The sequence below is a fragment of the Lagopus leucura genome, unplaced genomic scaffold, assembly GCF_019238085.1.
Source record: "Lagopus leucura isolate 7727_CA_CO unplaced genomic scaffold, USGS_WTPT01 Super-Scaffold_100014, whole genome shotgun sequence".
NCBI lineage: Eukaryota > Metazoa > Chordata > Aves > Galliformes > Phasianidae > Lagopus > Lagopus leucura.
The window spans coordinates 4,109,039-4,134,643 of NW_024962268.1; the positions used below are offsets into that span (position 1 = coordinate 4,109,039).

At 35.0% G+C, this 25,605-nt stretch overlaps 1 protein-coding gene across 1 annotated transcript in view; it reads right to left on the minus strand.

Moving 5' to 3' along the window:
• Positions 1-25,605, minus strand: part of AP3B1 (adaptor related protein complex 3 subunit beta 1) — a 159,572-nt gene that overhangs the window by 11,546 nt on the left and 122,421 nt on the right. Inside the window, exons 22-25 of the mRNA XM_042875404.1 lie at positions 17,649-17,880; positions 16,896-16,980; positions 6,048-6,145; positions 764-902 (exon numbers count right to left, since the gene is read on the minus strand). Of these exons, the coding sequence (XP_042731338.1) occupies positions 764-902; positions 6,048-6,145; positions 16,896-16,980; positions 17,649-17,880 (554 nt within the window). The remainder of the gene's footprint in view (positions 1-763; positions 903-6,047; positions 6,146-16,895; positions 16,981-17,648; positions 17,881-25,605) is intronic.

Consider the following 25,605-nt stretch of genomic DNA (forward strand, 5'->3'; position numbering starts at 1 on the left):
TTTTCCATACATAGCAATTTTCTTGTTTGCTCTTGTCACAGGTGACAAGCCATACAGATTCACTGGACTGAATATTTTCAGTCAATCACATTACAAGCTATGATTAACAAATAGCCATATTGATTTGACTTACATTCTGTACCACTGCTTTTTGATAAAATGGACTGAACTGGAATTAGATAGAGCCATTGACTTTCTTGGCTGATGAAAACTATGTTTTTCCTTGCACATATAAGCAAGGAGAAGAAAATGTTCAATGTATGTTCAACGTGTACTTTAAATGATCTTCATCTAATTAAAAATAAAATAATCACATAGTTTATGTTGTTAGATATTACGGGTAAAAAAATTAATGTGGAAGAAAATCAAGCTTCCTCTCTCAGATGATACATCTATTATGTCCAGATAAGCCTACTTTCGAAAACAGAAACAGAAGTCAGAAAAAACATGTAGACACTACTGAAAGTACTGCGTTTTGAAAAGGCTATCTTTTCTCTTTGAAACAAAATGAAGAAACAGACAATTTTACCTAGCTGTGTTCAGTAAGGTCTAGATATTTAATGTCCTGTATACATTCAAATAAACAGTTGACAAGTATTCAAGTTAATATCTGGTTAGGATTCTGTGTCACAGCCCAAGTTGCACACAATATTTGTTAAAAGTGCAGACAATAAAATTTTCCCTAATATTAGAAAATGAATTTTGAACCAATGGAAATTCATAATTAAAATACAATCTTACTACAAATGACATGTATTCTTACCTGTGTATTTTATCTTGACCAGAAGGGACTACACCCAGATTTGCTGCCTTTATTAGTCTCTCAATTATTACACGACTAGTAGAGTTCTGTGGAGCAACATTTATGGTAGCAGATGTCTCATTCATTCCTGTCAGCATCCCTGAAACATTACATATTTCATTATGAATACTTTAAGATTTATTTGCTTACCATGCATAAAACCAAAACAAGATTTCTAAAAAAACAAATACATGCATTAAAAGTTATATAATATGTTGAGAAAGTAATTTTATTTGAAATTACATAATTGTCTCAGTTTAATGTATTATTTGACAGGCCATATTACTAGAAAGAAAAATTACTAGAAACATGACAATCATATTTGTTTGCTAATGCAACTGTGAAATCAGGATGGTTATTTTTCTCAAAAAACACAACATAAAAAAAGAATGTAAACACATGAGTGAAATATTAGGTAAGACTGTTTTAGGAAAGTCCAGGTTATGTAAGGCCACATATATAGACACCTTCTAACCTTTCAATCATAAAATCATCATACATAATTATAACTTAATAGCATATTGCTAAAAATAAGCTTGAAATTTAGACAGTAATCACCAGATCAATTTAGTTCATGAAGATAAAGTCAACATGTTAGAAACTGGGAAACTCAGTTAGCACCTCTCTCTTTTCACAAACTTTTTGATTAAAATAATTTTAATATTACTATAAATGGAACAGAAATATCAAGATTACATGAAGGCATATGACAAAAAAAAAAAGTAAAGAAGTATTATTTAGGATCATTTTAACAATAACAACAAAAATCCAACATTTTATCTCCTATTAATATTCATTGGTTATAAGAATAATTTGCAGGACACTCATGTTGATTAAAATCCAACAGGAACTACACCGTAGCACTGTGTGTGTATTTTTATATTATGTTCAGAAGCTGAAAACACAAATAATAGAACACAGTACTTTTGGAAGAACTATCACATATCTGTAATCAACAGTAACATTAATAATAGAAAAGTGCAAAACTCTCAAAAGCCTAATATTTTAGGGCTGTACAGACAGTTCAAACCCATAGCAAATGGCACAAAGATGCTGAGTGTAGCAATTAAAAAAAAATCCAAAATTTTAATGCACTAGAATGAGCATTAGCCACTGTTACAATATAAGAAGTATCAAAGTAAAAATAGAACAGCTTATGAGTAAATAATGGGATATTTTTGAACGTGATCTGCACTTGAAGGGAACAAAAATAAGCATGCAACTTCTATAAAAATCAGCTTTATCTTGGGAATGGTACATTCTGTTTCAAGTTGTTTAACTTCACTATTAGGCAAAAGCTTTAAAAAATACATACGCAGGCTGGAACAGCTTTTAAGCAGAGCATGGGGACTGACATAACACTGCTGAGAGATGTGTGTACTCATTTAGGATTTAAACCTTCTCCATTAAGCTCTATTGAAGAGCAAATGCTGAATAAATGAATGCAACTATGTTTATGTTAAAAGCCTGTTTCCCGCAGCATGTAATTAAAGGAAATGTTGTACAAAGCCAGTACTTTTGTCAACCTCCTGTAAATGGAAAGATGGATAGCACTCAGAGAAGTGAATGCATTGCTTCATATTTAACCTTAACACTCTTGTCATTAATGGTTTGTCTAACTTGTTCTATAAAAGACAAGGTACTGCTCCATTGAAGTAAAATTAAAAAAATCAACTAAACCATGCTTTTCAGAACAGAAGATTCATTATCGTCGACTAATGTATTGGCATAAAGCAAAGTAACATCCTATCAAGTAAGGCACACATTCAATCTGCCTTTCCACCCCCCTTTATTTTTAACTCATGCTGTTTTATTGTTATAGGCAATTTGTACCACTCAGCATGACAGTGTAAACTGAATCAAGATTAATTTACATGCAAAAGAACACTTAGGAGAGCAGCATGGTAAGCAAATGTATTGTCTCGATTGCTGAGGTGGAAAAGAACCTGGAAAGAAAAAAGGGTGCTCTAATTAAGGGGCATCAAATATGATTGCTTGTGGTAGTCAAGGACCAGAATGTCCAACCACTTAAAGAATTAGCATCTTGCTTCTTATGAAGAGAAGTTGGATGCATAAATTTTAATAAAATTATGAAAACAATTTGTTTAGTCAACCAAGTTTTTGGTTTTTTTTTTTTTTTCTTTTCCTTCCTTACTCTTAAAGTACATACACTTTTGCACTTCCTGAAAACAATTATTATAAAATATGCCAGTTAAGTAGTGTGGGTGGAAATCCTTATACTTGAAGTAGTTTTACTTGGCTATTTTGAAATAATAAAAATTCTAACCAATCCCCACCTTTAACAATTACATACCACATTTAATACTGCGTGAAACATTGGAATCTAAGAAACTCAAGTCAGAGAGCAGCAATTGATCTGGTTTACCTAACTGATAAATTGAAATAACTACACGTTTTAATGGTAAAAGGAAATAAAATTGGAAAAGTTATACCGGCAGAGAACAAGGTATGTTTGCTACCAGATTAGTCCTATTCTGAATCAAGCCCCTGAGGATTTTTTCTATTGATATTTACAAAAGCAGACTGGTAAAAATTTGGATACAGAGATCCCAGCAGTACATGCCAGACTTCTACTGAATTCCCGCTAAACAAGCCCAGCTTTTCTGGAGGACGTGGTGCGATAGGATATGAAATCCTCAGGCCTGAAGTAAAAATATTTAACCAGAGGGGTAAAAAGTATTTTAACAATACTATTTTTACCCACTGCTTCGGAATTGTCAAAACATGAATGTTAGCTCAGCAGCAGCTCTGGGGCATTACCTCACAGGAGGATCCCCCAGCTCAGGAGGAGAGGAAAGGCAGCATGGTTTAAGCAAGGCTAAGCACACCATGCACAGCATGTGCACAAATACTGCTTTTGAGGTTTGCTGCTACCACTAGATAGCCTTCGCAGCTATGAATATTCAATAACCTGTCCATTTCCCTCTCCTTATGCCATCAGGGATAAAATGAAAAAAACACAGATGTAACAGACAATGCAAAACAGCGCAGTGTAATTGAGTAAAGATGTGAAGCAATGAATTTTATTCTGTGTTTCAGTATAGTGCTGGGTATTTCTCTTTAGCATTCTGATTAGATTATACACACAATTTTGATGTAAAAATCCTTAAAACCTGTGCATACTCTCATTCTCCCCCAGTATAGTCTTGTGTTTCTAATATTCTCCTCGTTCCTTTGCTGTTTTTTTCCCTATTTGTTTTGGTTGCAAATAAAATCAGGCATTTCCTATTATGAGACTTGAAACATCTCTTGTCCAAAAAGACAGTAAGTAAATAAATAAACAAACAAATAAATGAAAGCATGATAAGCAAAAAACAAGTTTATAAATCAGATTCATTTGGAGAATACAGACACATTGAAGTTAAATGCAAAATAGAATAATACATACTAACTTCTAAACTGCCCTACATTTATTAATGCAGTTCAGATTTTTCATTTAGCAAGAGCACACAGTAATTCTCTTCAAATACTAGCTGGTCCTAGATACCTGTAATAAATAGGTAAAATTGGGAATGGAGACCTCTATTACTAGGAATATTCTGAAGCAGCTGATACCTATAACAAAAAAAAAAGAAAAAAAAAAAAGCAACTGCAAGGGTTTTTAAACCTGTGGTAAATTTGCCAGCATCAAGTCCTGCATCAAAGAATGAATTCAGGGAGACAGAGAGAGCAATACAGAAATGCCAAGAGACCTTCATGGATTTACAAATACTTCATATAAACAAATTTTCAAATAGCTTTATTCAGAGTAGCCTTTCTGCTCTATTAAACATAGCAAACAGCTGCCAGATTTATTCAGACAAATAATCAACAACCATAGAAGTAAAATGGCAGAAGAAAAAGGAATTTTGGCAACAACTCCACAGAGGAGCACAGCTATTCTCCAAGTACACTTCTTCTATGTGCTCATGGTTCTGTATGGCCAGTCAGGAGGAAAAAAAGCCCTCAGTCACAGCAAAATGTACAAAAACTCTATCCAAGTATCTCAAAGCAAGCAAATTTAAAAACATGGGGAAAAGACCACAGTAACCTGCTTTTCTTTCCCTACAATTGCAACTACACATTTTAGAAGGGAACGGTTTAAAATAAATGTGCGACAGCCTCATTCAATCACTCACCTTGGGTTGCTGAGCAGGTATAAAGCAGAGAGGCAGGCTTTAGCAAGCAAAGGGTAAGAACAGCAGATAAGTATAAATGGGTTAAGAAAACAAAGCACAACCCAAACTTTTCATTGCAACAGTAAGCTTAACTGAAAATAATCTAGGCAATATTTAAACTACTTTCTCAATCATTCAAAAAGCATAAGAAATGCTCTGAAGCAATAATTATTAACACACAGGCTTACTCATCGGTATTCTCGACTGCTTGATGGATATACTGAGTTTCTGAGCCTTACACAGCAATGAGACAGATCCCATGGGTATATTCTTATCTCAATGTAGAAAGATTTACACATGTAAATTCCATACACTGAGATAGATGAATGAGCAAACACTGTTGCATCTGAATGCATCCAAAATGCAATTAATATTTTAAAATATCCAGGAACTACATACAACTTAAGGGTAGTAGTACGGAATGTTCCACTTAATTCCCGCTCTTCTACTTAACTACACTGTTTTCTAATTATTTTGTATAACATAATTTGAGTTATAATTGAGCTCTCACGGAGGTTTCTATTTGAACCAGGAGAAAAAACTTATACTTTAAAGATACAACATTAAAAGAATTCCTGCTTAATTATACAAAAGAATATTCTTTTTATATGAAGTGCTTAAAGAAAAAATATGAAAATTTCAAGTAATTGAACAAATACAACAGTGTTATTTAAGAGCAGCTTTGGAAAAAGGACTAGTAAATACAGACAAGAGTATCAATATGTGTTTGATTTACTACTGGAAGCTGGAGTTCCAACTTTTTGCTTTTCTGCAAGCAGGAAACAGTATATTTCATGACAGAAGACAAAACTCTAAGCCAAAAGACTGTTTCAGGGTGAAGGATAATATCTGTGTTTTTAAAGGCATACTGAACACCTGTCAAATAGCACTGCATGTCCTTTTAAAGATATTTTTAAATTAAATCATTAGTATCAGACAGAATACTAATAGAGACTAACACAAGCAGCTACACTGGAAGCACTTGCTGTACACTTGGAAATTGAAAGCCACACAACCTCTTCTCATCCATATACGTTTACCGAAGCTTCTAAAACAGTATTTCTCACCTTGCTCCTTCTTGAAGTCTTTTTCTGACATAGTGACTGGCAAAAGCAGTTCTCCAACAGGGGGCTGAATGCTAACATTGAAATGATCATCCTTGGTGCTGGCAAAAGAGAATCAATGAAGAGCTTCAAAATAGATTTATACATATCAACTATGAAATCTATAAACAGCATAAAAGCTACCTGTTTGATTTCTACCTTGTTAGCCCCAAACTCCGCTAATTTCTAACATCAGTAAAGTTGATCCATATTCTTCAGTACAAAGATAGTATTAACACAGAATGCATATTTTCATATTTCTGAATTAGTAACTTTCGTTCATATTATGGTTAATTTTCAATCTGTATAAACTGTATGCTTGCAAGTTTATGCATTTTACAATTCTATTAAAGTAAATGTCATTCATGAATTCTGTTAGCAATAGCTGTCCCAGAAATAGGACCAATTCTAACAAAGACTAAAGGAACCATAATAATGGTTCAAAATGTCAAAATCAAAACGATTGGGAATGGAAAAAAAATCATTTTGATTTTGTAACATTTCCCATATCTATATACAAACACAGCAGAATGGCTGACTTAAAAGCATACTGGAGAATGGGAGAGATTAAAAAAAAATTTACTGTCCTTAGGGTATTCATGAGCCCTGATGCAGCTACGTGTGCTTACATATCTAGCAAATGTGATTACAAGGCCACTCTATAATCTTAGCTCAGTCATGGAAACTGGGAGAAGTGCCTGGGACTGGAGGAAGGCAAATGTCACTCCCATCTACTTCACCTCAATCCCTGGGAAGGTGATGGAACAGCTCATCCTGGAAACCATTTCCAGGCACATGAAGGAGAAGAAAATAATGAGCAGCAGACAGTATGGATTCAGCAAGGGGAAGCCATGCTTGACCAACCAAATGAGGCTGATTGATGAGGAGAGAACAGTGCATACTGTCTTCCTGAACTTCCTTAAGGCCTTTGAGGCTGCTCCTCTAAGATCCTCATAGAGAAGCTGTTAAAGTGTGGGCTGGATAGACAGTCCAGTCAAGTGGATCACAAACTGGCTGAACACCAGGGCCTAGAGAGTAGAGATCAGTGGTACAGAGTCTAGTTGGACACCAATAACAAGTGGAGTACCCTATGGATCAATATTAGGACCAGTCCTGTTTAATATCTTCATTAACAATCTGGACTATCATTAGTGATTACTGGAGGTCTTCAAACCTTGAAATGGTCCTGGACAATCTGCTCTGGACGTGCCTGCTTTTGCAGAGACTGGACAAGATGGACCCTCTGCTACCTGTTGTCAAATTGCTCTCCACAACCATTTAATTTTGTAAGTTTCCAACTATTCTGTACTGGGGTTTTCCAAGTCCACAAAACTTCACTATGTTTGGCTGACTAATTATAGCTTACAGAATTCAGCTAGTAATTCAGGATCAGCATATTCAGTCAGAATCTTTATTACAGCTTAGAAGCATGAGGAATTTTTGGAAAACAGCTTTTATTTTGCTGTTGTACTAAATGGCCAATATATATTGATTGCTGATATGCCTCAGATACCCTACATAAATATAATGATACAATCATTAGAATGGAAAATATGTTTGATCGACAGTATTTAAATTAAATTCTAACATGCTACTGTTTTTTTTCTTTTAAAAGTAACTTTGCAACTTTAAAGTTTTGGAATAGAATTGACTGATGATTACTAGATGATTAATGCAGAAAACGTGTCTCTTCATCCTTCTAAAGATGCAAGATAAGCCACTTGAAAACTGGAAAACATTTGATGTTCCTATTACTAAATTGCTAAAACTTAAATACTTACCACAGTTACCCAAATTCATAAGCAAATGTATTGGTACTAATACATTCATTTTCTATCTTCTGATAGGTATTAATTATTCTTATGCACATAATCTCAATATGGGCCTTTCAAATTAAATTAATCATTTTGTTGACTGATAATTATTATTTAGTAAGCATATAGTGAAACAATCCCTTGAAATCTCAGTATTCTCCTTTGACAAAGAATCCCTTATTAAACGGTTCTTTAAAAAGCAGCTTTGCTAAGAAATATTCACATTTTTACTCCTGTATTTCTTAAATATCATCCATCTCCAAAGTCATTAACACATTAAAAGATCAGGGATAGGTTGATTTGCTGGTGGGATTAAGTGCATTGCAGAAGTAGTTTCTTGATTTTTTTTTTTTTTTTTCAAATTGATCAAGAATTCCAGTGGCTGAAAAGCTGAAGGAAGGTTCTTTCATCAGCTGCCCCATAATTTTTTACTGTTTATATACATCTATACTGCCTACTATAGTACTACAGCTTTTAATGGTACTCTAATTAGTATTATTCATTTCTCCAGCCAACACTATATCCCATATTTAAGCAATATGTGTGATAAATAAAGTCAGCATAAAACAAAATAACAATTCTTTATAACAATGATTTGTGCCTTCTGGTGTCTGGATATGCCATTTGTACATAAACTTGAATTGTAACTTCTGTAATTAGATCTCTCTGAAATGCTTGTAACAATCTTTTCACACTAAGAGTGAACGCAATGAGCATTGCTTGAAATCTGAAAGGTCCACGCACTATTCTGCTGCTAAAAAGCAAGCCACTTCCTTTCCCCTAATGATTACAAGTTAATTCATATTAGTTGATAAACAGCAAACTATCATACCTTGCAGGCAGAAACTGACCGCTGGTTATTCTTTAAAAACACTTTGTTTTTAATGTCACTTTAGCCAACATCTAGTTTTACTTTGCATTAGTTTGATTTCAGAATAATTTCGTAATTATTTCATAATTTCACAAATTCAGAATTTCACAGTAAATTCACATTTTAGTCTTTTAATAGTCTCTATCACACACATCACAAACTAAATACAGAGATTTTATTTATTGATCTGCATCTCTTTTATTGTATTTTTATACTAGAGATGCAGTCATATCTCATTTAACGAAAGCAATTTCATAGTTCTATATTTCAGGTTGGGAGACGCCTCTTGAAAACATCTGGTTCTACCTCCAGCTCAGTGCAGGGCCACCTTAGTTCACATTGATCAGGGCCTTGTCCAGTTGAGTTCTGAGTACTTCCACAGATGGATATTAATTACATCAGATATCTAATGGCTATGTTTAATAATAAAGTTGAGTCATGCAGTATAACAGTGAGCGATGTCCCCAAATATCTAGTTAACAAAATTCCAGCGTATTTAACTTATTTATTCATACTTTGGATGTTAATTAGTATAAATAATGTTTAGATAAAAACCTGAAGAAATGGCTCAAAGATTGAGTGTATTAACATTTAAAAGGTGTGGCAGAGAATGGATAAAATTGGTTAAGCTGCACTGAAACATCTCTTAGGTGGTGATGCTCTACTTTTCCTGAGAAATCAAGCTGAAGAAGCTTATCAGAAAAGAGCTTCTCAAGCCTCTAAAACAAAAGTTTCTAAATTTCAGAACTTTAAGATTGCATTTTCTGCTATTAGCTAGTAAAATCTGTAAGATGCATCCTTAATGAAAAACTTATTCTAAAGGAAAAGTCTGTAGAAGAAAGCTCAAAAAGAATCAAACAGACAGGGATGTTTGAGAACAATACCTCACCACTACATAGCAGTCTCTTTCTTTTGGTTTGAATTGCAAATTTAGGCACAAATAGTCAGGCATCATTATGCTTATTGTTGCCTTAATAACTGATAAACTATAAATACTATATTTTTAAGACTTCTGTAAGACACAACTTTCATGATATAATTCAAAGGATCACATGAATTTATGTTTTGATGTACCCAATGAAGATGAAAAAATGAAAGGTGATAATGCTCCCACAGGAACACACCAGCTCCATGACAGATGACATTGCAAGATAAACATTAAATCCTATAGACAGTGTACACTTTTAACTCTCCTTCATATGCATGCAGTGGGAATAGCTAGCCCCCATCATTTTGAAACTGATATCCATTTTCCTTATTTCTCTTCCTATTAAAAAAAAAAAAAAAAAAAAAAAGATTGGTTACAAAAGGTAAACAGGGAGAAGTTCCCTCTGCCGTAACAAATGACCAGAGAAAAAACGTCCTCTTAAAATATCCTCCTTAAAAAGATATAAAATCTTTAAAATTAATATAAATAAGCACTCTTCGGATGGCAGCCTTAATTTTTAAAGCTTATTATTTTAGCAAGAAGCTGGGCAACAGTCTTCTTGCTACTTGCATGCTTCTCTTTGTTTTTATACCCAGCAAAGCAGAGTGGTATATGCTTGACTCAGAATACATGTATGGAAAAACAGATCACTACTTTTGTCTTATATTCAAAAGATCTTCACAAATGATTAAAAAAAAAGAATGGAAGAGGTAGAACACCACACTAAATTCCTGGAAAAAAAAAAGAAAAAGAAAAAAAAAAGAATGGCAGACTTTGCTCGTTCACTCTTGCTGATTTTCCATGAAAAAAATACTTGAGAAATAGAAAAAATCAGAGTACGTGTTCATGTCCAGCCTTGCTTTCTCTAGATCAGTTGTCTGTCTAGATATATGTGCTTTCTGGAACTGGGCCAACTGACTACTTCAGAGTAATGAAGTAAAGAGAAGAGTACAGCACTGCTTTTCTTAATATCCACTATCTCTAAACAACTTAGTGATCTGCTGACAAAGCATTAGGTAAGGAAACTTTAAGAAACAAGTAAAAACGCAATTGACTGATGTGAAGTCAGTCCTACTTCTCTAACATTAACTTTTAATACATTCCATAACATATTCTACTACACAGTTCTAATCATGATTTTGCGTAGGAATGTAATTTCAATGCATTTTTACACTCAAATGAAATACTGACTGCTACCCAACTGATCCTCCTCGTTTATTCTATTTTGCAGGTAGAAATTCTTCTTGAAGTGTGTACAGTAAGGTTAAACTCAGAGAGAGCAGATTAATAAGGTTTCCGAATTTTATTCATGGATTTCACTTCATTTAGGATGTTGCCAGATTCTTCCTGCTATACCAATCCCTTCTACAATAGTCTGCAAAATACTCCTTCTACAGTCTGGAGTATATAAGGGAGACAGACAGTTCCTTTCTCTCATAATAGCATCGCAATAGGAGGAGAGTATGTCCACGGTCCTAGCTCTTCTAGCAATATTTGTCCTGCATTAGGTGACCAGTCCATACCTACAGAAATCTTTGCCACAGACCACACTATTTTCCCATGGTCTCATTATTCAGTGTAAGAATGAAAGGCACAAAGTTGTTGCTTTTGTGCCACTTCTCTTTCTTCTTGGGAGCCCTTATTGTATTCCTCACACTTAAGTCTTGAGAAAAGCAGGTTCAGATGAAGAGATGCAGGGCATGGACATTTTCCCTACAAGATATTGTTTCAAAGAGAACAATATCCTGCACAAAAGAGAATAACATCCTGCATGCTTTTCAAAATACCAGGGAAGAAGAAAACAGATTCTCTGTAAATTAATATTATATTCAAAGCTGTGGTTCTTTTGTAGCTTCAGGAAGTGCTAAGAGAGCAAGAAGTGGGATAAAAAACAAAGGCAAGAGGAGGTAAGAACAAGTTTCATGCCCTTTTTTTCAGATCTCAAAGTTGTAAGTAGGAGACCTCCCTTTCCCACTGAGTCACTCACTAAACACCTGAAACATGTCAGAGATTTGCCTACTGGCTTTTGCAAACACAGCCAGGAATTTGAAATTCTAAATATATGTATACAAAACAGCAGAAGAACATCTATGTGCTGTAACTTCCTGCCTTTGTAACCTTCCTTGCCTTCCTTCTCTAGGGTTGTAAATGTCTTCATTCCAAGGATCCAAAGCCAAATTCTGACATGGCTAAGCTCCTAAAGCTTTGCGACATACCAGGTAGTAAAAATAAAATAAAAGAGTGATAAGATTTTTTAAGACCATGATTACCAGTAGATCAGTGTCTCAGGAGAAAACACACTAAGGAAGAAATACTGATAGTGGAAAAAAAATATATAATCTACTGTCAGTGGATTATACTACAGTTAGTCTGCAAGACCAAGGACCTGTTTTCTCCTCTGTTTGCTGATGATCACTTTCTTGGGCAAAGACAGAGGTCTCTTACTGGGGTGGTGGGTATGCTAACACCTACCAAGGGTATCCACGATTCAACAAGCAACCTGACTACATTGCGTTAGCCAAGAAATTATTTTATTCTTTAAAACCATATCTATTCTGCTTAAAGAAGCTGCAGAAAGTTCCAAAATGAACTGCTTTTGGATCTGTAGGATCCAAAAAGGAACAAAACCAATAAGAACAGGAATCTCTATTTATTTAACTTTCCAGTCAAGGGAAGCATTATTGTGCAGAACACCACTGTAACGGAAACATAGCGTCTCTGCAAGGAGAAGGCACATAAAAAATGGCAATGAAGAGACTTTTGCCTTATTAGTACATAAAATGAGCATCCTAATGCATATTCTAAATAAATGGATTAGGAACAGTTTTCAAGTCATGGCATTTCACCTCTTTTTAATTACATGCGTGATCTTGATAAGCTTTAGTTCATAAGAATATATAATTTTCTGGGGAAGTCTTTCTGAGCTCAGTCCTTTCAGCCTCTCTGTAAATACTATTTCACCTTCATTGTCCTTAATTTGTACAATAAATTCAGAAAGAGATCTAAATATTTTATTACACGTTATTTTTCTTCATATAGTTTGTATTTATTGAACCAACAGGATGTTCAAGCAGAACATCCCCAAGCAGAAAGGTAGCATTTGCTATGCAAAACACACAGTCCGTGATTGGCATCTAAGACCAATTGATCTAGCCATTACCACTATCTCCCTACCCCCACAAGCATTACTACAAAGCTATTGATTTAAACACTGTCGATCGGTTTCCATTTTCTGATTTTGGGCAGGCCAATTAAGAAAGTGAGTAATTGTGATTACACTGCTTCAGGATCAATTACATTTGATGCAAGACAAAGTGCTCCCTTTTAGAACAATGTAAAGAAAATTATTATGATCAAGTAAACTATTATTGAATATGCTTCTAACAAAAATGCAAAATAACTGACAATGTTTTCATAAAAATACATTATCGGGAAATATAAGAATATTGACACCTGTGTATGCACAATATTTAGACTACATTTTAACAAACTTTTTCGACGTATTCTTCCTTTTAAATATAACATTTTAAAGTAGTATAAAAGATTAAGAAGGCTACAGTTGTGTTGGGATACAGGCCACAAAATGACAGAATGCACAATATCTCCAAAGAAAACTGACATCAGTAGAATTTTGAACAACAAATATTTTATTTTTAACAGTAAAACAGCAAATTTAATTCAACAAATATTTTAACGATTTCTACACTATTTACTGAGAACTAGTCTCAAAGAGACAGGGCCCTATCAATTAGCAAAGGAACAAAGTAAGCAATTCCTATTCTTAATTTAATTTTAAACTTAGCTTGAGCTTTGTCATTGGACTCACATTGTCCAAATCATTAAAATGAATACACCACTGAGGTCTCAGGCAAATCTATTTACAGTGATGTTACTCATAGTCTGGTTGGTGTTCAGGATTATTGATCGGTCTTGTTTGTCTAATAGGAAAATAATAAACAATTACTAGGCAATGTTGGAGAAAGTAATCAGTTTTTATACATCACTAATACAGCAGACCTCCCAAAACATAAAGGTGATGATCTGCATAAAATCAATTTTTAATGCTACATTGCTTATCCTCCTCATTTCTAAGATTCTTAGCAATAAATGGTATAATTCTGAAAAGAAATCGTTAGTATACTAAAAATATAAATTTGAAAGAAAAATGTCAGTCATTTTTTTAAAAAAGAGCATTCCTGCTTGATACACTGAGCATATTTTATTCACAATAAAAACAGAATATATTTATTCATTTTGAAGCAATAATGAAATTGTATTGCCTAGAAAGGAACTTCCCTTCACAAACAAGCCCTGTATCAAGCAACAGTCCAAACCCATTCCCAAATTCTGGCAAAAAGCACAAACTGTAACGTGATGTGCATGAACTACATGCTATAGACTCCTCGCTAAAGATACCACTATCTGTTAAAATGAATGTGTGTGCAGAAAAAGGTTCAAGGAAGAAAAATATACATTTTCAACAGTAAAATATCCCTTCCCCTGAAACAGGAAATTTATCTTATTTTGAAGTCACTTGAGTACATTTAGATTAAAAAGCTTTTACCTTCAATAATCTGTGAGTTGTGCAAGCTGTGCTTAATAGCAGCACATTAAAATTCCTATATTATTGAAGAAAGGTGTCCAGAAATTTCTGAAAGAATGAGAGTTATCCCTAATTTAGAATGCTGCAGTGTGAATGCCTATTCAATATCCCTTTTGCTACTGGGTATAGAAAGCAGTAGTTCTTGCAACAGTATGTCAAAAAATATTATTTTCAAATATGTGGGGGGGAAAAAAGATTCACAGATTCACATAGTGCCTTTGCCTCATTTCAAAGACAACGTGAAGTAGTACATGCCTGAATTGCTCCTAAAAGGAGGAGCCACAACTATCCATACTTAATGTTTCGACACTGCTAGTCCTTTTCTCTGGTTTCAAATGATGCTTTGTAACAAAGATCTCACAGGTTCAAAAATTTTTCTGCTAGTCTAGCATGCAATGGAACTCTTCAAAATACGGATCCTGAATGTGCTGATAATGACCATAATAAACATAAATCAAGCATGTAAGACAAAATCTAATTGGCTAGCCAGCTACTTCCTTTGATTCTCTCCAGTCAGCAAATCTTGAGCCTAGTTTCACACAGTCACGTTACAGAAGTCACAAACAGAAGTAACAAGCACTTAAGATAGCAAAATTGCTCATAGTATGCACTTTTTTAATTTGCAATTTCTTAGAAAGAGAATATATTTGCTGGCAATATTGACTGGAATAATATTTGACTAGCAAATGTGACTCCCATCTTCAAAACGGGATGGAAAGATGATCCTGGTAGCTACAGACCTATCAGTCTCACCTCAGTGCTGCAGAAGGTTATGGAACGGATAATCTTGGGAGCCATCATGGACCAATTAAAGGTCAACCAGAGGATCAGGCCCAATCAGCAGGGGTTTATGAATGCTAGATCCTGTCTGACAAACCTGATTTCATTCTATGACAAGGTGACCCACTTAGTAGAGGAAGGTAAGGCAGTCGATGTGGTCTACCTGGACTTCAGTAGAGCCTTTGACACTGTCTCCACAGCATTCTCATGGACAAGCTGGCTGCCCACAGTTTGGATGGGCGTATGCTTTGCTATGTGAAACACCGGCTGGATGCTGGGCCCAAATTGTTAAATGGAGTTAAGTCCTGTTGGTGGCCGGTCACAAGTGATGTCCCCAGGGCTCGGTTCTGGGACTGCTTCTATTTAATGATCTTGATAAACGGATTAGTGCACCCTTAGTAAGTTTGCAGATGACACCAAGCTGGGAGGGAGTTGATCTGCCTGAGGTAGAAAGATGCTACAGAGGGGCCTGGATAGACCAGATTGATGGGCCAAGGCAAACTGCATGAGTTTCAATAAAACCAAGTGTCGGGTCCTGCATTTTGATTACAACAACCCCAGGCAACCCTATAGGCTTGGGGAAGAATGACTGGTAAGCCGTCTGATGGAAAGGGACCTTGGTGTACTGGTGGACTGACGGCTGAATATGAGCCAGCAGTGTGCCCAGGTGGCCAAGAAGGCCAATGGCATCCTAGCTTGTATCAGGAATGGTGTGGTGAGCAGGACTAGGAAGTAATCCTGCCCCTGTACTCAGCACTGGTGGGGGCCTCACCTCAAGTACTGTGTTCAGTTTTGGGCACCTCAGTACAGAAAGGACATTGAGGTACTAGAGCAGGTCCAAGGAAGGGCTACAAGGCTGGTGAAGGGCTTGGAGAATATGTCCTATGAGGAGAGACTGAAGGGGCTGTTTAGTCAGGGGAAGAGGAGGCTGAGGGGAAACCTTATTGCTCTCTTCTAATATCTGAAAGGTGATTGCAGTAACAGTGGGGTTGGTCTCCTCTCACTGGTGACAGAACAAGGGGAAATGGCCTCAGGTTGCATCAGGGTAAGTTTAGGTTGGATATCAGGAAACACTTCTTTACAGAAAGGGTTGTTAAGCACTGGAATAGGCTCCCCAGGGAGGTGGTTGAGTCACCGTCTCTGGATGTGTTTAAAAACTGTTTGGATGTGGTGCTCAGGGGCATGACTTAGCGGAGGGTTGTTGGAGTACTATGGTTAAGTTGTGGTTGGATTCTATCTTTAAGGTCTTTTCCAACCTGAGCAATTCTAAATCCTACGATTCTACACATAAAACATTCCAGCATGCTAATCAGACCTGACTGCTCCCTTCAAGGTGTTGTTATTAAAAGAAGAAATAAAAACAAAATTTGAGGGAATATGTAATTCTAACTTGGAAAAGTAGTTTATGCCTCTCAAACATGACCTGTCAAAGAATTCGTGCACTTATACACATAATTCCAAGCCTAGATTTGAGATTGAATCTGCATGTTTACAAGCTAGAGCTAAAAGAAAAAAGAAAGAAAGAAAAAAAAAAACCTCATAATTCTTATTAAAACAGAACAGCAACTATATCTTATTTTTCTAAAAACATTTTTGGTATCCAGCATGTTGACAACTGTTGTTCAATTATTTAAATATTTATTAAACACTACAATTGAAACTGCAGAATAACAGAATGGCCAGGGTTGGAAGGGACCTCAAGGATCATGAATCGCCAACCCAGAATAAACTTATGTTACAATTAGGGCAAAAAAATAAGCACCACATGCTATTACTTTTATAGGAGATTTTCATTCCCACTTCCATGAGAACTTACCATAACTGGAAACTGGCAGTCTGAGTAGAATCACAGAAGTCGATACCCATTGAAACAGTCACAGATCTCTCAGGCTCAAGGCATTCTACACAGAAACATTTTGAATAGCTAAAGTAAACACGCAGAAGAACACTATAATGCACATATAACCCGCCATAATTTCACGTAATTACAAAAACCTGTATTAATAAAATAGTTTCCAAATGCTGGATGCACAACTGAGACAATAGGAACAGGGCACATACATTGTATCATAGGTAAAGTGACAAAGAATACAAAGAATACAAGGGATTTATGTTTTAATGAGAAAAGCAACATTTTGGAAGAAACAGTAGATGATATATAGCTTAATTTCTGCAAAAGAAACAGCTTCACAGGATATCTACCACCATGAAGTCACTACTGGAGAAACAACTACTTTAAAGAGCAGGACCATGTTGTGGAACTCAATAAACCTGAAATGGATTGTGTGTTCATCCCTGAATTTTTCATGTTCTTTCTGCATAACAGAAGTGAATTCTATTGACTGTTCGGTGACATTTTGAGTATATGATCTTATTAATACCATTACCATTTTCTACTTTCAAATCTTTTGTGACAAGCATCAGTGCAGACTGGAGGATGAATAGATTTAGAGAGACATGAATAAGGACTTGTGTGTATATGCAAGAATATGTCTGACTATGCAAGACCACCACTTTCTATATTTGAAATTTGGCAAAACAGTAAGATTTTAAAAGAGAATACAATTACCTATTGGATTAAACTCATGCATCCTCATGCCTGGGGGTAACTTCTTCTCCCCTATATGAATATTATCTATCTTCTGATCAGTTGTATTTGTTAATGTCACTTGCACAGATACCATACGATCACCAAAAATGCATGGCTGTCTTGAGAACTGATAATGAGCTGATAATCCTTTTCCAGTCATCCGATGAAGCATTTCATGCGTTTTTGTTGGCACAAATACTTGGGTAGTGACCTGTTAAGTACAAAACAACAGTTGGTGAACATTTTAAGAGAAGAACAGATAAAATTACAATTAAATGCTATAGTTCTCACACAGCTAGAATGCCTGCTTTCTAATCAGAATTTTGGCAAACCAGGCACATGAAGGGATTTACCTATTATTGCATTTTAGTAGATCTGAGTTATCTTTAAAAGAGTCTAAAAGTAACATTCCATGGTGCTGAGAAATAGCAGCATTTTGTTGTACTTTCCCAATTTTTCTTTTGTATATCTCTTCAATATTTTAATTTTTATCTATTAAATTATTCATTTTTAAAGTTACAGATAAAATAATGTTGTTTCTCTATTCTAAGCATCAAAACTCAAGACTGGCCCCAAATCTACCACAGGGCACAAAACTATAGATTCTCCTCTTGTTAAAACCCCAAAAACTTTCATCTAACAACTACACCGGTCAGATACTAAATCTACAGGTGTACAGAGCAGAGAAATGTTGTCACTTCTTTAATCATCCTCTTGCCACAAGCAATAAGAGAAATCTTAAGAATATTTGGGTCCTTTCTATCCTGAAGTAGCAGTGTGAAAGACATTTAGTGGATAAGAAAACTGCAAGAGATACTGCTGCTCTGGAGTTTGAGTGCAAAAGGAAGGAATATGCACAAAACAGCAGGAAAGTGATATATGTTCAGACAAACTTACTTGCTTTAGATTAAGAAATTGTATGAAAAGTAAAGCTATACAAACAGAACATGGAGGTAGAAAAGGCCAAATGCTGAACACATAAATCCTGTTTTAGCAATTCGCTATAAGCTACTGAATTTTAGGTGTTAATTTCTATGGTGAGTGTCCATTTTTTGTCTTACATTTATAGCCTCAACTGTGTAACTAAGTGAAAGAGACAGCTACAAATAAAATGATGTTTCAAGATGCTAAGTAGTTAAGAAGGAAAACTGGCTTTTATCTTGTCTTGCCTACAAAACTCCTACAGGGTGCTATGTTTTTCTTACTGCCACATTTAACACTGAGGTGCTAATCTGAAGACTTTTTGCACACTTCCAGTAATATGAGAAGCTGGTAAGAGCTGTGATTTACACCTACAACATGACAGAGCAATGGGAGACAAAATACATATTGCTGGAGAATACTATTGAAAACCTTTAGAAGTTAGTGCATAACAAACTTGACCACACTGTCTGAGCACCAACTTCTAAACTGGAAAGCAAAGCTATAATACATTTCATTTTAGATCAGCATCTGTCAAGATTAACCATTAAATGCTTAGAAGCATGGTCACTGCACTGACAAAAGCTAAAGAAAACTACACAAGGAAGTCAGTGATTGTGTATTCAGCAGTGGCTTTGGAAGGTGCATTATTTAGTTGGATTACACTGAATGACAAATAATTAAAGTAGAAAAAAGCAAAAAGGCTTTCCATTCATGTAAAGCCTTACAACTACATGACTATGATTAATATAAATCACTTAGTGATGTGACCAAGAAAAAACATCTACAAAAATGTCCACATCTGGTTTAACTTTCCAATTTCAGATCCTTTCTCTATTACAAAAAAAAAAAAAACAACCCTGGTATGAGTTTTGTTATATACAATTAATTATCTACCAGTAAATTCTAGTGCAAAGGCTAAAAGACAGTTTCAGGATCCATCAAGTTGAAGATACTCCACAACCTTAGTGTTGACTCTCTTAACAAGTTATCAAGTTATTAATAAGTTTTAAGTAAATTGTCTCCACTCAGATAAAATGTGATGTGCTCAGGGACAACTTGTTTAGTTTTCCTTTGTCAGCAAAATAAAATTAATTAATAAAACTAAAGTTTCAAAAAGATGAATTGAGATTTTATTTGAAGTTAAGCTCATCCCTTGTCTTTAAACATTTAAATCAGATTGAATTGAACATGCAGAACTGTGAAGTTATTTCATAAAACTGCTCAGTCATTTTTCATTAAGAAGCTTAAGAAATACACTCTATTCATGTTAAAACAAGTATTTTGAAGTGTCCTACTTCTATTTACATATAGCTTTTGAAATATTATTTATTAATAGGCGTGAAAGCATAAGAAGATAGTCAGAAGTTCAACATGTAGATATATATTCTATAGGTCGAGTAAAACTCCCTCAACACATTCAAATTCTGACACAGAACTCAAGTTTTATCAAAACCTGATTGTGATTTTTCTCTGAGAATTTAATCTCAGCCTCTTACAGTACTGCCTCTCATACTTCATTCATAATTTCAACCATTTGAGGAAATTCACTTTTATTTTCAGTATCATACTATACAAACTGGAAGACGTGCAGAAGACAGCCAGAATAATAACCCATAGGACATTAATTTTCAGTTGCATTTAGTATGTCAGAACTAGAAATAAATAAAATGTGTCTTTTGAACAAAGGAATTTATTTCTGGAAAACTACTATTCTTTAGGCATTTTCATGACTGTGAGATGACAAAGGCTGATGTTACTGTATGGCAGGTTACTGAACAGCTGTATCAGTCTGGTAAACAGATTTTTTTTATTTCAAAATTTCAGTGCAAACAATTGCAATACTTACAGAAACCTATGTGACATGATACCCACAATCATTCTGGGGTTAAACTAACCTCCCAAAGAGTTAATAAAACAAGAAGCATCTAGTAACCATGAGATAATCTTCTACAAATCTTTCACAGCATATGTTTAAATAATAGAAGTCATTTGTGTACCTTTGGATGGTTTATGAAAATAACCAATCAATTCTGCAGACACAACATTATTTCTAAAGGAAATCTATGTGACTCATGATGCCTGCAGATACACAGAGACAAACCACACATATTTTATCAGTTTATTACAGTAAGCAAATAAGCGTGGAATGAGAGTGCACATAACTGTCTACTTAACGCTTACTGAAACATTTATAAGAGCTGTTATCTCCCTAATAACAGACAGACAGTGTGCAATTTTAGAGAGGAGAAAAGCTTCATATTTTTTAACACTTCACTAAAAAGTAACTGAAGAGTGTAAAATGAAAAATACTCTGTGCAGTTAGCTGGTAATGGACCATATTATCAACTCAAGTTAGATTTATAGGATACAAACTAGTCACTAATAGTTATTTTATGACATAGCATGTCTGCTTTTTTGGGTGAAGATTATTAAGATTAAACTTGCAAACTTTTTTTTTTTTTTCTTTTAAAATATACAGCTGTAGGGACTCCACAGTGATGTCATATGATAAAATTATTGGTATGAACTAGACTGCCCCCCATGGTAACTGCAAATACTCAAAAATAATCCATAAAGATCATAAAGATCATTGCCAGTGAAAAGCCAGCAAACCCTTAGCACAGGAACATGCTTTTTTTTTTTTGCCAGTTCAATAAGTCCTTAATAATTATGCTCGAATTACTACAAAAACTATTATTATTTAAAGTAAGAAGCACTATAGGGTTTATTAAACCTATTACATAAAATAGAGCTGGACAGACTTTCCTCTATGATGCATTTGTTCCTTACTTGAATAATGCTTTAATAATAAACATGGATTAAATTTTGACCCTGATTCCAAAATTTACTGATATTTGGATAAAACATATATTATTGGAAAAAATATTTTCTTCTAGAAATTACAGTAATTATGTTCTATTCCTCTAAATTTCATTCCATAAGACAGTGGACTGAATCAACTAATCTAAGCAGCCGCTCTTACTGCCCTCCTATTGGCAATATCCATGACATAATCCAAGAATGCCACGCTGAGCTGTGAGAGCTGTATCCTCTCCTACACTCGATAAAGGGCTATGCTCCAGTAACTTCCAAAGAGCTAAAAGAATAGTTATCTCACTGCCCAGCCACATCTACATGATCTTTCAAATCAGAATAGTGTTCAAAAAACTACTTAGACACAGGTTTACAGTACAAGAAGAAAGATGTAAATCCAGGTGAGCAAAGGAACTGGCAGTATATGTCAGCATATTTACAATCTTTTGCTCCATTACCAGTTACCTATTACTCATGGTCACATGGCAGTGTCTGCCCCATACAGCTCTTACAAAGATAATAATTCTTAAAAAAGATGCAAGAAAAAAAAAAAAAAAGGGAGCAAGAAATTACCCTGCATTATCTGCATTATTTCACAAGGCCATAGGAAACCCCCAAAACAAAGCATACTTCAGTCTTGTTCATACAGCTTGCCAGGCAGCATCCTCATAAAGCGAGGGGGAGGCAGAACAAATAGAAACGCAATCAAGCAAGCTCATATTTTCTGTAATCTAGAGAAGTAACAGAATATTATGATTCCCCTTGGGTTAGTTTATATAGACCAGTAGGTTTTTGAGGACTTCACATCAAATTCATATCAAATCATATCAAATAAATACTTTGAATAACTTTCCCCAGAAGACTCACTCATCTGCTGTGTATCTACCAAACAAACACATTCTAAAGTCACATATGCTATGAAGACCTTCAATTTCTAACACATTCTAACCCCTTTCTTTTTGCACTGTCACCAACTCTTAAGCTCTACACTTCCCTAAATTTCGAACAGCAGTGAGGCTAACTGAAAATCCGCATACTAATGCTCACATTTTTCAACCAGTATTAGCCAACAATTTCAGACAACTGAAAGTGAGTTCCAAAAATTCTTAGTGAATTCCAACATTGTTTGAGTAACACTGCTGTCTATAAAAACTTGGAAGGAAATAAAAATTCAAAAATGTCTAAGTGACTCCCTCTAATCTTCTTTTACTCAGAGATCAATCTCAAACAGAAGAAGGTTTTTATCATAAATCTCATAGTTTGCCTCTAAGGCTGCGAAAATTCATCCTTTCTTCTGTTGCATTTTTTTTTTTTTAGCTCCAATATTTATGTGGTCTTAACCAGGCCTAAAATTATCCTTTCAAAAAGTGTTAAGGTGAATTTGTGAATCTTCTGTAATATTAAATAGTCTCATTTTTCTAATAATTTTATATCCCTTGGATTTTTCATTGGTTCCCTTAAAATATAAAAAACTGCACAGATTTCCATTTAGTCTACATGAAGAAGTATTGTTCTTAGACTTTATTGAATTAATTCATAATATTAAGGAACTAGAATTAGGATTTAACCACAAACAGCAGAAAATTCATTCATCCCATATCAGATTTATCAAGACCTTTAAAACTGAGACTGTACTTAGACTGCAATTTATGTGCAACTGAGAGCCAGAGAAATAGGTTTAATTTTGCATCTATGATACAACTTGAAGCATTTAACTAAACCAATACATTGTTTCGTTACAGATTTGCCGTTTGCTGGACATAACATAGCACGTGAGTAATCCAGCTATAATCATGGACTCACAGAATGGCTTGGCTTGGAGGGGACCTTAAAGACCATCCAGTTCTGTCTCCCAGCCATGGGCAGGGCACCCCCCACCAGCTCAGGCTGCCCAACACCCCATCCAGCCAGTCCTTGGCTGCCCCCAGGGATGGGGCATCCACAACTTCTCTGGGCAGCCTGTGCCAGCACTCACCACTCTGAAAAAAGTATTTTCTCTTAAATATCTCTTTTAGGATAAAACCAATCCCCCCTTGTCCTGTCACAGTCAGACCATGTATAAGTCAGTCTCCCTCCTGTTCATAAACTTCCCTCGTGTATTGGAAGGCCACCAATGAGGTCTTATCTGATCATTCTTCATGTTGAACCTGCGCAGCATGTCAGTAAAATCTTTTTAAAACACTCGTAAGAATGAATTTCAGTAGCAACAAAATTGGAATAATCTCACAGTCAAATCAGGATTAACATACAAACATCAAAGAAAGGGCCAAACTTTGTGCCCACAAGCCGTAGTGTAAATTCACAAAGGCACGTTCTTCCTCATAGAAGAGGTACTACAGTACTCTAAACTTGACAACAGCAATTATGTGCGGCAAGGAAAAGGCATTCTTCCAGTACACAAACAAATAATTTTCTTCACGATAGTTATCTGACCCTTCTGATGACCAGCTTCTGAAGTGGCAGCCTTACCTTTCATCCTAATTTTGAATTTGAAATAGTGGATGCTACAGGTAGAGATTAATATACATTTCTCCACTGAGTCTAAATAACTTCAAAATACTTTTTATGAATGGCTTCTAACTTAGTATTTTGATTTTAGCAAACAGTCAGTATTCTTCAGCAAAACACTCTTTAGCACCAGTATGCAAAAACAAGCAGTTACCAGTTACCTTCTTACAGTAATATATAGTTTATATATAGATTAGATAAATGATCAAGTTATCATACATGTGTACATATGTTAGGATTAGGGTTTATGCATGTGTACATACATAAAAGGATTACAATTCCTACATATTGACCTCTTCCTTCAGAAGCATCTAGTTCAAACTACGCTCCAGAAACAGACCTCTCGTGTCAGGATAAGTGTATAATGTAAGTCGAAACTCTTACTACACACTACCACTTACAAGGGAAAAATCAGCCTGTAAAACACCATATTTCAAATCTAGCATAGGTATTTACAAATGCTGAAATATAAATTCCACCTTTGCTGGTTTTATATGAACATATGCTAATTTTGGTCACTCTATGCTTGTTGAGGCATGCAGAATGTTGTTTTGGCTTCTATCAGGGTGATCTTAATGCATAGTAAACCACCTGCAGAGATAAAATTCCCAAATTAACACTGAAGTTAGTGGACATGACATCTGTTATCATTCTTTCAGTGCTCGTGTAGAATCTCTGCATGTGCTTTAGTGTACATGACGCTGATGTACAAATATTCCCTTTATATTTCATTTTACATATTTTAACTGAAAAAAAATCTATATAATGTAGTTTATGAACTTACAGTTTCTTGAGAATATTGCTGAAATACACCTTTTCCAAGCTTTTATTTTTTTTTTTTTTTTTTTTTTTAACCTTGAGCTTCATTTTTTGTCCTTAAAAATTTTAAAAAATCATTTGTTACAGATTGCAGTTTGTCTGGAGTAATGGAGATTTATTTATAATAAGTCACCTCTTGTTTCTTTACTTAAATTCAAAAGTACACATCTCAGTGGGACTCAGAAACAAAATTCATGGCATCAGTTCAACAAATTTAAGAACGTGGCTTTAATTATTAGCTGGGTCTGTGCAAAGTCCCTCAGCTGAATATGAAAGCCAAACTAGGCAGGCAGTTTTTACTGAAGTACTTCCAACATTACCTTGGTGCTAATAAGAAGAATTTCTGTTATTGTCACCTGCATCCTCCAAAGACTGCTTGTCACTCGAACAAACATAGCAACAGGAAGACTGTGACAGTGAGCATTTACTAAAACTACTTCAGCTTTAAAGCAACTTTTAACACACATTTAACAATAGTTGAAATCTATGATTTACGTAGTAAGAATATATTTTAATCCTGCTGCTGTTACAAAGTTCCATCAGTGAAAACAGTAGTGATCTCCGCACATTTTTCATTAAAACTTTCCAAGTTAATGTGATAGTAAAAATTTGAACACAAACCTTGTTTTACAGTACTGAATTCCCGAGCTCTACTGTTCAACTGAAAACACATTTTACACCTCTTACAAATGTAACTTTTCAATAATCCTGCTGCCCCCTTTAAATCAAGAACACAGATGTGAGAGACCAGAAACAGCAACTGACACTGCATGAAGCCATTTAAAAAAAAATTTCCGGAGCCAAGTGAGCAATGTTATCATTTTGCACATTTTTATCATTTGCACACCTAGCAACGCTATTTCAGGAAGAT